Raw genomic sequence first — 12,770 nt, 5'->3', positions numbered from 1 at the left:
AGATATAACTTTAAATATAGTTTTAAAAATAATCAAGATATAACCTTAAGATTTATCACTTATCAGGGTTTTCGTTTGTTTATTTTGCTATTGCTTATTTTTTAAAAATTTCTTATTTACATGTAAGGGTGTTTTGCCTGCATATCTATGCATTGTGCGCATGATTACCCACATTGATCAGAAGAGGGCAATGGGTCCTGTGGGAATGGAGTTCAGACAGTTGTTAGCTGACATGGAATGAAACTTGTTTAGATACTCTGGAAGGGCAGCCAGTACTCGTAGCTGGGTCACCTTTCCAGACTCATTTGAAACAGGTCTCAGTGTGCAGCCCCAGCTGGCCCAGAATTCACAAGCTGCACCATGCTGGCAGCAAGGCAGCAATTCATACAGATGTACCCGCCTTTTTTTTTTTTTTTACTCCTGTTGCTGGGTTTAAAAGGCTTCTGGCACCACAACATCTCTCCAGCCCAGCCACCTGCATTTGCCAGGGTTGTAGTCCCAGATGTGAACTCCCCCAGCCTATTTCCAGTATCCATTTTCATTTTTCTTTCTTTTTCGTCTCTCTCCCTCTCTCTCTCTTTCCTCCCTCCCCCCTTCTCCTCTTCTTAGTTTTTTGAGGCAGGGTTTCTCTGTGTAGCCCTGGCTGTCCTGGAACTCACTCTGTAGACCAGGCTGTCTTTGAACTCACAGAAATTCACCTGCTTCTGCCTCCCGAGTGTTGGGGGTAAAGCCCTTTGCCACTACTGCCCAGAATTAATTCATTTTTTCTGTTTAAATTGTTCTACCTTTGGGTAGTAGGAGCCAGTTAGGTTCCTTGGTCATTCTGACATTTGCAAGTATGGTATGACAAGAAAATTTAGATAAACAGCACGCTCTGTTTTGATTTTTGGGGTGTGTGTCTGTCTTTTAACTTTTATTTTTATCTTATATTGAGACAATATATCTCAATATACAGTGTACCATTGTACAACCTGCTCAGAGAGGGAGAGAGGAGGGAGGAGAGAGGGAAATATATATGAGAGAGAGAGAGAGAGTTGCTGGGTGGTGTTGGCTCAAGTCTCAGTACTCAGGAAGTAGAAGCAGGTGGATCTCTGAGTTCAAGGCCAGCCTGGTCTACAGAGCGAGTTCTAGGACAGCCGGGGCTGTTACAGGGAGAAGCCTTGTCTCTACCCCTTCCCCCTCCCCCCGCCGTCCCGCCCCAAGGGGACAAGTTTCTGGCAACAAATGCCTGCCTTTGCAAGTTCCATTGTGCTTCCTAGCATCGGTATAAAACGAACCTGCTGCTTCCCGGCATTTCACCAGGGTGTCGGCTCTCTTCACCTATGGGAGAACAGAAGGCACTTGGTGGCGAGGTGTGCTTTATTCTAACGGCCAAAGATCCGAGAGCATCGAGGGCGAGAATCTTTTTAAAAAGCCGACCTAACACCCCATGTCAAACTGGCAGGAAAAACGTTTAACAGGGAACGAAACGGTTAAAGTTAAGAGCACAAGCTCACACTTCCCGAAATACTAAGCCTGGTTAATAGCGATCGGTTTTAACTCTTTGCACTCCGGCATCAACAAACAGCTATTAGTAACACGTGTACGCATCAGAACAAGCTGCCAGTGCGTGCTGCAGGTTCCTCCCTACAAAGTCTACGAGGACTTGTGAGCATGCGGTATGACTGCAAGTGAGGAGCGTAAGGACAGGCAGGGAACGACCGGGAGAGCCCGGCAGAACCACGACCGCCACCACCCACCACCCAATCCCAGGGCTACGCTCCCGGAGAGCGTCGCACCCGCAATTACGCTTAAGACCGGTAACAAGCGCCTGTCGCTGCAACGTCCATCTTGCTTCCTGGCAGAGGGTAAAACGGGCCTGTGCCTCATTGGCATTCCACCAACCAGGAGGGCGTCGGTCTCTTCGAGAGCCTCGGAGCGCCTGAGAGGTGACCCGGTGGTGAGGACCCAGGGAACTGCCAACCTAGGTCGGGAGACGCCTTGCACCCGGGATGCCCTCACTCAACGTGGCGTCCCGGAGGCCGTGGACGCATGCTCACTCCCCAGGCCCCGCCCCGGGGCGGGGCCACGGTGGGAGTGGGACGCAGCTCCGGGCCCTTCCTTAAGTCACCCTCGCCCGGGCGCCACCCGCTCCAGCCTGTGGGGGAAGCATGGAGCCGGTGACTGTGTCCACCGACGGCGGGGACAGGCCCGCCGCCCCCTCGGGCCTGTCGGCTTCCCAGCGTCGAGCGGAGCTGCGGAGGAGAAAGCTGCTCATGAACTCCGAGCAGCGCATCAACCGCATCATGGGCTTTCACAGGCCCGGGAGCGGCGCGGGTGAGAGAGCCTCGCTTTCCCGTCTCCCGCTCACCCCTTTGAATCTTCAAGATGCTTCTGCCCCCTCCAGCCCGCAAACCTTCTGACCCAAAAATGCACCCTGGTAGTACTCGGTCCCCGCCCCCTAGGTGACGAGCCGTATGATATCGTCACTTCACCCCAGGACGTTCCCTATTGCTTCCTATTTTCTGGATCCTCGCCCCGAGATTGTCTCCACCCTGGCCACAAAGCCCGCGTCCCTGATTCTCCGTGTCCAGTTATCAGTGACAGCCCCTTTATCCCCTATTCCTCGCCCTTCTTGACGGCTACGTATTTTATCCCCGTACTTCTCATCCCACTGCTCCCCAGCTGCTCCAAATGCTTTTCTTCCCAGTTCCTCCCCTGACGCCTGCGTATTTTGCCCTTTGCTCTGTAACTCTTGTGCACCCACACCAGTTGGTCATTACTCAACTATTGGCTGGTGCATCCTCTGTGGATCAGGGCCCCTATGGTCATGCCTTGGTGGCTGCACTCATGGATCTTCTAGGAGAGGTGATTATGTGTGAGTGGACGTTCTTTATAGGCCTGCCCTGAAGAGGTAATGTACCCACTGCGGTTTCCTTTCATTAGCTGAGATTACATCACTCATTTCAGTAACTGCATTTACCCCTCTCATCGTTCATGCAAAGTTGGGTCCAGTACGTTGTTTTCTTATGAACACAATTGAATGTGACTATACTTGACTTCTCTAAGTTCCTACTTGAGCATTTCCTGCAGTAATTAGCTCTGTTGCAAGCTCTGTAGAACTCTTGACATTCCTATGAGGCGTTAGTGATGTAGTTCTGAAACTTCTAGACAATACAATCGAGAGGTATGGGTACCATTTCCAAATCATCTAAAAACAGTACAAGAAACACTTTCTGTAATGATCGCTCTGAAGATATTCTTAGAGTATTGATGTTTGTCTTTCAGGAGGTACTTTCTTGTACTATTCCTTCGCTTTACAAATTTTATCACTTTTTTTTTTAGAGATCTCTTTTTAAAACCCAGAACAGCATCCTAAAAGTGCCTGCTCATGGCTGCCCAAGGGTGGCAACAGTGGCTGTAGGTATGCCACACCCTATGCACACAGCACTCTGGACTCAGAAATGTAACTGTAAGATAGAAACCTGAGCGATTTTGTAGTTTTATCCATATCAACTGGTGCAAGAAATTCAGTCACATATCTATGGGATATTTTATCTGTGAAAGAGTTGGCCTTTCTTCCTTGCCCCAATCTCTTACAAACTTTGATTGCTTGCTTCGCAGTTGTATTTCCTATCCACAGAGGTTGAATGCTTTCCTCTGCCAGAATTCCCTTTTAGGGTGGTACGTTTTAACCGTAAGAAGAAAGCTAGTTTTGTTTTCTGAAGGCAGAGTCGTCAGTATTTGTTTTGATTCAGACGCCAGCTTCTAGCAGTGTATTTTTGAGTATTAATGTTTAAGATGTCTGTGAGTATTGTAACACACAAGGCTTTCATTTTTTTCCCCCCTCAGAAGAAGAAAATCAAACAAAATCAAAGCCCCAGGACAGTGACAAACTGAACTCCCTCGGTGTTCCTTCAGTTTCAAAGAGGGTAGTGCTCGGTGACTCAGTCAGCAGTGGGACAGCTGACCAGCCCAGTGGTGTGGCAGAAGTTAAGGGTACCCAGCTGGGCGACAACCTGGACTCATTCCTTCAGCCACCAGAGTGCAGTAGTCAGGAAGGTGTGGAGCTCCGGCAGCGGAGCAGAGCTGACCTGACCGCAGGCGGCGCCCAGAGGGCTTCTCCCCACGGCCTGGAACAGTACCTTTCCAGATTTGAAGAAGCCATGAAACTGCGCAAACAGCTCATCAGCGAGAAGCCGGGCCAGGAGGACGGAAGCGCAGCAGAAGAATTCGACTCGTTTCGAGTGTTCAGATTGGTGGGGTGTGCTCTTCTTGCTCTTGCTGTCAGAGCTTTTGTCTGCAAATATTTGGTAAGATAAGAGCTGCAAGTTATTAACTACAAAAAGCAAGTTGGATTATAAAAACAGGGATTTCTTGCCAGCTTTACCAGACCTCTGGGGGCTATTGAAAGTGTATTATAAATCCTGTTATTTAACCGAGTTACAGAATGAGAGCCTATTAGTAGTAATTACTAAAGTCTGTCCGCATACCAGGCACCATATTAAGTGCTTCCCTTACATTAATTCAGTGAAGCTCCGTCTTATGCACTCCGTGTTGTTTGAACCCGTGAATGAATGAAGACTCGGACTTTACCCAAGGTCACACAGCAACTGACAGGTGGGGTGAGATCCAGGCCGTTCCATCCTATACCAAAAGTCCAGGTGCCTGTATGTACTGTTTATTAGTTGGTAATTTTCCAGGTAACTTGAGACATTAAAATACAGTTCCTGTGGGCCTTCGTGTCGGTAGTTGTCTACAGTTTGGAAGTGGTGTTGACATTACAAACTGTGGAATAGCTGTGCATTATGGGATATAGAAGAGTGCAGAAGGCACAGGCCATAGTTCAGTGTTGTGATTTCAATTACTGTTTTTGGAAGTTTATTATGGATTTATTGTTGAGTCTTGCCTCCGTGTGTGTGTGTGTGTGTGTGTGTGTGTGTGTGTGTGTGTGTGTGTGTGTGTGTACACCATGTGCATGCTTGGTGCCTGCACAAGCCAGAAAAGGGAGCCACATTCTCTGGAACTGAAGTCATGGCGGTCGTGAGCCACCATGTGGGTGCTGGGAACTGAACCTGTGTGCTCTTACCCACTGGCCCCAGCCTCCCAGTGTCTTGACTTGAAGTAGGTGCATTCAGAAGACAGTTTAGGAATACATACTATGTGCCAGGTGCATACATAAATTTTCAGACAACTAAGATCTACATCATTGGATGAAACAGGTTTTAAAATCTATTTTTACGCAGCTAGGCAAGGTGGAGCATGCCTTTAATCCTGGTACTAGAGAGGCAGAAGCAGGTGGATCTCCTGAGTTCTACGTCAGCCTGGTCTACAGAGTGAGTTTCAGAACAGCCAGGGCTACACAGAAACCCTATCTTGAAAAAACAAACAAAAAATCACCAATAACGACAAAAACCACAAACTGGTTTTGTGCAAATTTAAAAATAATTGATGTATTTTTATTCTATGCACATTGGTGTTTTGCCTGCATGTATGTGTGAGGGTGTCAGATCTTGGAGTTGCAGACAGTTGTGAGCTGCTATGTGGGTGCCTGTTATGAGTATACCTGGTACCTGCAGAGTCACAAGAGGGTGACTGAGCCCCTAGGACCAGAGTTACAGCTGTTTGGGAGCCACCACGCGGGCCCTGGAGTGGAATCTCTACAGGAGCAGCGAGTGCTCTTCCAGCCCATTGCTCATTCGTATGTGAGGGTTTTTGTTGTTTGGGTTGTCACGTGATCAGTTGTTTCTTGTTCTTTCACCCCTTCATAACCTTCTACATCTTAGAAATGGTTATGCAAATTAAGTGCCATTTCCGATCTTTTCCATTTTGTTGGCGATGTCATCCTGCCAGACTTTTTAGAATAGTCTGTCCGCTGGGTAATGTTGCACTTGGGAGGCGGAGGCAAGTGGATCCCTGTGAGTTTGAGGCCAGCCTGCTCTCTGTCAGTGAATGCCTGCCCAGTGCTGGACTTCCTGTGCTGCCTTTAGCTGCTTCTTAACGTCCTCTGGGTGAGGGAGATGTTGCTGCGCATTCACTCCCTAGGTCTGGACTGGTATGGTTGTGCAGGCTGTTATGCTAGCACTCTAAAGTCTGAAGTGGCAGGGTCATGAGTTCAAGGATAGCCTCTACATAGTAAATCTCTAATAGTGAAGCTGTCTCATAAAAAGAAAACACAGGTTTGTACGAGAGAAGACATTAGGGGAGGAGGAACACTGAAGGAATCATGTGACTGGAGGAACGTGTTTTATGGTTAGAGAGTGACACTTTATTTCTCTTACTCTTCTATACAAACAAGAATACTTTTAGCCACTGCATTGAATATTTTCCTGTAATGTTTTGTTTGGAATTTATGGCTTTTTTTTTTTTTTTTTTTTTTTACTTATTTTGATACCAATGATTCCATTGGAAATACTTAATTTTGTTTTTTGTCTTCACAGTCTATATTCGCTCCATTTCTTACTTTGCAACTTGCGTACATGGGACTATACAAATATTTTCCCAAGGTAAATTTAAGTCTTTTTTAAATTATGATATGTTTAGGTTGACTCATGACTAAGTAATTGTTAGCAATCTACTTTATCTGTGTGTGCATGTACATGCGTATGTATGACACATGAGTGTGTAATTGTTAACAATATACTTTATCTGTGTGTGCATGCATATACGTGTGTATGACATGTGAGTGTGGATGTACTTTTGTGGGAGTCAGGACAAATTTCAGGAGTTGGTTCTCTCCTGGCCTGGCTTCCAGAGATCAAACTCAGGTTGTCAAACTTGTAGTGAGTGCACACCTTTAATCCCAGTGCTCAGGAGACAGAGGCAGGTGGATCTCTGTGAGTTGGAGCCCAGTCTGGTCTACAGAGTGAGTTCCAGGACAGGCTCAAAGCCACAGAGAAACCCTGTCTCAAAAAAACAAAACAAAACAAAGAAACAAACAAAAAATTAAGTTCTGGGAAGATGGTTCGGTGGTTAACTGGGAAGATGATGGTTCTGTGGTTAACACACACACACACACACACACACACACACTCACACTCACTGCTCCCGAGGACTCAGGTTTGATGCCCAGTGTCCATATCAGGTGGTTTATAATTGCCAGTAATTCCAGCTTCAGTGGGATCCAACTCGCTGGCCACTGTGGGTACCTGCATTCACGTGTACAAACCTACACACAGACACAGACTCATGTATATGATAAAAAATAAAAATAATTTTTTATTGGAAAAAGAACAAATAGAACTTAAGGGAAACATCAGTTACACTCAATATGAGTCAGGGTTAGGGCCAGCAAGAGGGCTTAGCAGGTAAAGATGATTCCCACCAAGCTGCCTTGAGTTTGATTGCTAGGACTGGCATGGAGGAGCAGAGAATTGCCTGTCCATGCGAGATGCCCTCTGACCTCACAGCCATACATAGTCAGTCAATCAATCAGTCAATCAATGTAATGAAAACATTCAAAGTGGCTCCCTTGCCAAGGCTGATCCTCAGATTTGCTGCAAATTTCATAATTCATTCTGTTGCTAAGGAAGTAGTGAATTTGATTATTTTTCTTTGCCTCCTTTTGGACACATGATAGCAATTCACTTTCACATTGAAAGTGAGAAATATTTGACAACAGCTGTGGAGCAGAATAATGTTGAGAGCTGACGTTCTCCTGGTCTGCTTGACCACGGATGTCCACATCATCTCCCTGAGCTTGGCTGGCGTGACATCACAGGCAAATGTCCTTGTAGGCCAGGCTGATGCTTGCAGGTGAACCTGTCACTCAGAAAGTAAAGTCAGAGGAGCATGGGTTTAGGCTAGCCTGGGCTACACGCTGAAGCCCTGTCTCAAATACATAAGTAAAAAATTATGTTATTTGTGATTGAATGCATCTGATTCTTGATATGAGTTTAAGACCAGCCTCGAACTCTGTTTTCCTGCCTCAGCTTCCTGGGATTACAGACAGATGCTACATCCAACATATGATCAAAGTTTGAGTCAAGTTTTTTTTTTTTCTTCAAAAAATGGCATATCTGTAGCTCAGTCTCCTTTGTCTTTCAAAGTTTTATTTTTATTGCTTTAAATTGTGTGTGCGTGTGTGTATTTTATGTGTGCTCAAACACACAAGTGAGTGATTGTATTAGAAGAAGGTTCCTCTTTAGCTGGAATTACAGGTGTGTGTGAGCCACCCAGTAGACATGCTGGTAATGGAGCTCAGATTCTCTGCAAGAGCAGTAAAGTCTTCTAAGCACTGGACCATGTCTGCACAATATTTTATTGTATGACTGTATTTATTTATTTATATAATCTCCTGTTGCTAGGGAATCTTTTGCTATCTCCAAACGTGGTGTATTATGATTAACCCTGCTAAGAATATTCTTACATGCGTCTTTTTGTGAACTTAAGCTTTCAGTTCTATTAGTTTACCATATAGCTTTTTATGTCTTTAAAATTGCTGAGTCGTGAGTGGATACTTAGTGACACTAGATGTGTCCTGTAGCCTCTGTGGACACCGGGTTTGAGCCTCACCACCACATGATCTGGGCATGGGCGCACATGCCTCTGCTTCCTGCCATCAGGAAATGGGAGTTAGGATCAGTAAGTCTTAGATGTATGTGTCGCCAGTTTGAGGCCAGTCTGGGATCATGCATGACACCCTGCCTCAAAGCCATTTTAAAACGAGACAAGAAAGTTAAGAAATAAACGTTCTCTTCCCCTAGAAGTGTTCTGAACTGTTTAATGACACCCATCACGTGGATGGCAGTGTCCGCTTCCCTTGCTCGCAGCAGTCAGGGTCCTGTAGAATGTCCCTGTGGTTTTGCAATGACACGCCTACCATTCTTCTGCTTCTGGCTTTTGTTGTCATGGAACTCAGCTTACAATAGATTTCTGCTCTGCCCCTGACATGATCCTGCCCATCCGTAAAGGCTGGTTTTCTCCCTACTCTGAAATCCTTCCTTAGACCTTGTTGTCTGTGGTGTTGTGCTGGGCATTAGAACTTCCTTGTGTTGTGTTTACACCAGACACCAGAGCAGTCGCTAAGCCAGGTGAGTCCCTATTATCAGGCCATTTGTGTGGCAGGTATTTATATCCTGACTAGTAATAGTTTTCTTGTTTCTTATCTTGTGTTGTTATGTGTATCTAAAGTTGTTACTTATGTATTGCTTCCAAAAAGACACAGTTATTTTATTTACTTATTTGTTTGTTTATTTGGGGTACAGGGTTTCTCTACAGAGCCTTAGCTGTCCTAGAACTCACTATGATACTAAACTGATCCCAAGCTCTGGGATCTGCTTGCCTCTGCCTCCCAAGTGTAGACCACCAAGTCTGGGCAAAATGGCACAGTTATAAAACTTGGAGCGGTCATGTTGTCTGCTCCTGCCTAGTAATTTGCTGATTTACCTATTTTATGCTCAGCGTATGTTGGTGTGTTGTTTTGGCACCTCACAGCAGTTTTGAAAGCAGCGAGGACAGACAGCAGCACCGATCGTGTTTGTGTGGAGCACATGGTGAGCGCATACTGCTAACTTGTCGTTTTCTTGGTGCAGGGAGAGAAGAAGATAAAGACCACAGTGCTGACAGCTGCGCTGTTGCTGTCTGGAATACCTGCTGAAGTGATCAATCGGTCCATGGAGACCTATAGCAAAATGGGGGAAGTCTTCACCGACCTCTGTGTCTACTTTTTCACCTTTATTTTTTGTCATGAACTCCTTGATTATTGGGGTTCGGAAGTACCCTGAACACGAAGAACTCAAGAACAGGTTTACAAAGCGAAAACAATTTCACTTCTACAATGCAGTGTCTCTAAAGGGGGCAACTTGGTTTATACCTTTCCTTTTACTTTACAGAAAACCAATTTATTAGCTTCCCTGATTTAAAAGGGTTGAATTTGTATCAATACTGGTATGCGTAACCAAATAGAGGGACAATGTCATTACCGATTTTTCTTGTTTAATTAGAAATCCAGTCTTACACCTTTCACCTAAGTTCTGAGATTTGTAACCCCTCTTGTGGGACAGGGATAGTACTTTTAGGGGAATAGATAACCATGGTCTCAGCCTGCCTAAAGGACTGCACTTTGTATTATCTTTCATTCTGCCCTGAGAAATGAAAACATCCTAAAAATAAAGAGAATAGAATTGAATTGCCTGATGCTTAGTCTGCATATTTTATTTTAAAAAACTTATAACACAGGGCCTGAAGGAAGTAGCCATCCTTACCTGTTCTTGAGTTAGTGTACAAACAGTAAAGAAACAGTTAAAGCTCATACATGTGGTGACAGTGTAGCTCAGTGACAGAATGCTCACCTAGTGTCGGATCTGACATCTAAGTGGTGATGGGGAGTTAACACAAGTCAGTGCTTTTTAAAAAGTTTACATTCTATGCATCTGTATTCATCTCTTTTTTGTTTGGAGTTATTTAATTGTATGTGTATGCCTGTGCTACCTGCATATCTGTCTGTGTATCTTGTGTATATCTGGTACCTGCAGAGGCCAGAAGAGGGAAACTGATCCCCTGCAGTGCTAGGCAGTTGTGAGCTGCCCTGTGCATGCTGGGAACTGTTTGCAAGAACAGACGGCAATTGCTCTTAGCTGATTAGCTGTCTCTCCAGCTCTAGTCATGAAAGTTTTCACAGCTGTCTCTGCTGTTGTTGGCCCCATCTTGCTGTGCTACAATCAGTCTCAGGCCTGTGCACACGAGCTTAGTGCTCAGACATTGAGCTACACGCCTAAGGACTTTTAAAGATTGTTTTTATTAAATTTATTTTGTGTGTTTTTTATATGTGTGCATGTGCACCATCTCTGTACTTGGTGCCTATGAAGGTAAGAGGGCCTTGGATCCCCTGGAAATAGAGTTGTGAATGGTTGTGAGCCATCATGTGAGTGATGAGAATTGTACCCAGGTTTTCTGCAAGAGCAGCAAGTGCTCTCAACCCCTAAGCATCTCTACAGCTCCTCAGAAGCACCTTTAAAGCAAGGGTAGCCTGGTTTACAAAGTGAGTTCCAGGAAAAAAAAAGGCAACCTAGAATGGGATCTCAGTAATTCAGGCAAGCAGTGCAATAGTATAAATACTTTTAACGACGTTAGTGATCATATTAGTTGCTTTTCTATTGATGTAATAAACAACATGACCAAGGCAATTTAATTAATTAATTTATTTTGTTTTGTTTGTTTTTCGAGACAGGGTTTCTATGTATTGCTTTGGAGCCTGTTCTGGAACCAGCTCTGTAGACCAGGCTGGCCTGGCCTTGAACTCACAGAGATCTACCTGCCTCTGCCTCTGCCTCCTGAGTGCTGGGATTAAAGGGGTGCACCACCAACACCTGGCCAGCAATTTATAAAGACATAGTTTATTTGGGTTTATGCTTCCAGAGTCCAGGTGGCAGGCATGATGGCTGGAGCAGAAGCTGATGACTCACATCATTTTTTTTTAACTTATTTTTTACTCTATGTATATGAGTGTTTTGCCTCCATTTATGCATGTGCGCCACATGCTGCCTGGTGCCCTTGGAAATCAGAAGCTGGTGGTAGATTACCTGAGACTGGAGTTGTGGATGGTTGTAAACTATCATATGGATGTTGGGAATTGAACTGAGTCTTCTGCAAGAGCAAGTGCTCTTAACTGTTAGGAGCAGCTTTCCCGCTAGCTTGGTCCCTCAGCCACGTCAGTCCCAAATGACACACAGAGACACTGTATAAATATAAAGCTGTCGGCCTGTTACTAGCATTTCTTATTGGCTAGGTCTGTCTTAAATATTAACCCATTTCTATCAATCTAAGTGTTTCCACGTGCTCTTATCTTACCAGAGAAAGGGTCTGGACCTCTGCTCTCTCAAGTCCCTACATCTTGAATCTCCTTCTACATCCCCCAGAATCCTCCTTGTCTCCTAGTCCTGCCTATCTTAGTTTCCTATTTGCCAACAGTGCTTTATCCATTAACCAATAGGAGAAACATATTTACAGAATGACATCTCCCATCATTTCTGTCTAAAATAAAAAGAAGGGATTTAACTTTAACATAGTAAAATACATAATAAAACAGTTATCAAATAAGAACTATAGTTAACAATATTTAGTTCATTAACATTATTAAGAATTAAAGAAAATATTCTATCATCTATCCTATCTTTGTGAGTCTAAAGTCCTATATGTAACTTATCTTTAATCCTAACTAAGGAAAACTATAACCCTATCTGTCTTCAACTCCATCAAAGATCACAGAAGGATAATATATAAACTCTAGAAATGACAGAGACAACTCACCTGATTCGTCACCCGAAGTTCTTCTGTAATGTTCCATCTTCAGCCTATTGGCCGTAGTGTGTCTGGCAGACTCCTTAGCAAAGCAGGAAACTTTATAAACTGTCCACCTGTATTGGCAGTTTGTCAGTCACTTTTCTTTGTGTCCTGCAGACTTTCTGGCAGACTCTTCCATGAAGCAGGAACCATACACCAATGTCCATCTTGTATCAGCAGTCACTTTTCTGTGGGTCCTGCATGTCCAGTTTATACAGCACAAAATCAAACAGTCCAGACAAGATCAGTGTCTTGCCCAAATGACTTGTCTTGCCATATCAGAAGCAAATCCCATAAAGAGTTTCTTCGACGTCCATCTTCCTTTTTGATGCAGGTGGTGTTGCCAGGAGCAGTTGTGCCTCACTGTTAAAAAAATAAAAATAAAAAAATAAAAACCCTAAACCATTTTAAGTGCCATATTCTGTAGGTCTTTGAAAGGTTTGAAGACTATCCATCTCAAATATATCTCTGTATATGTAGAAAAACTAACTAAAATAAGTTTTGACTAT

The 12,770-nt window shown here is 44.4% G+C and overlaps 1 protein-coding gene across 1 annotated transcript; it reads left to right on the top strand.

The window, feature by feature from the left end:
• Nucleotides 1-2,128: 2,128 nt before the first annotated feature.
• Camlg (calcium modulating ligand) lies at nt 2,129-10,063 on the top strand. The gene is made up of 4 exons (XM_051194205.1): nt 2,129-2,316; nt 3,832-4,292; nt 6,420-6,485; nt 9,513-10,063. Exons 1-4 carry the CDS (start codon nt 2,151-2,153, stop codon nt 9,702-9,704), a joined length of 885 nt encoding a protein of 294 aa, XP_051050162.1. The 5' UTR covers nt 2,129-2,150; the 3' UTR covers nt 9,705-10,063.
• The last annotated feature ends 2,707 nt before the right edge of the window (nt 10,064-12,770 follow it).

Source organism: Phodopus roborovskii, unplaced genomic scaffold (assembly GCF_943737965.1).
Source record: "Phodopus roborovskii unplaced genomic scaffold, PHOROB, whole genome shotgun sequence".
Classification (NCBI taxonomy): domain Eukaryota; kingdom Metazoa; phylum Chordata; class Mammalia; order Rodentia; family Cricetidae; genus Phodopus; species Phodopus roborovskii.
This window is presented reverse-complemented; position numbering and strand designations above follow the sequence as displayed.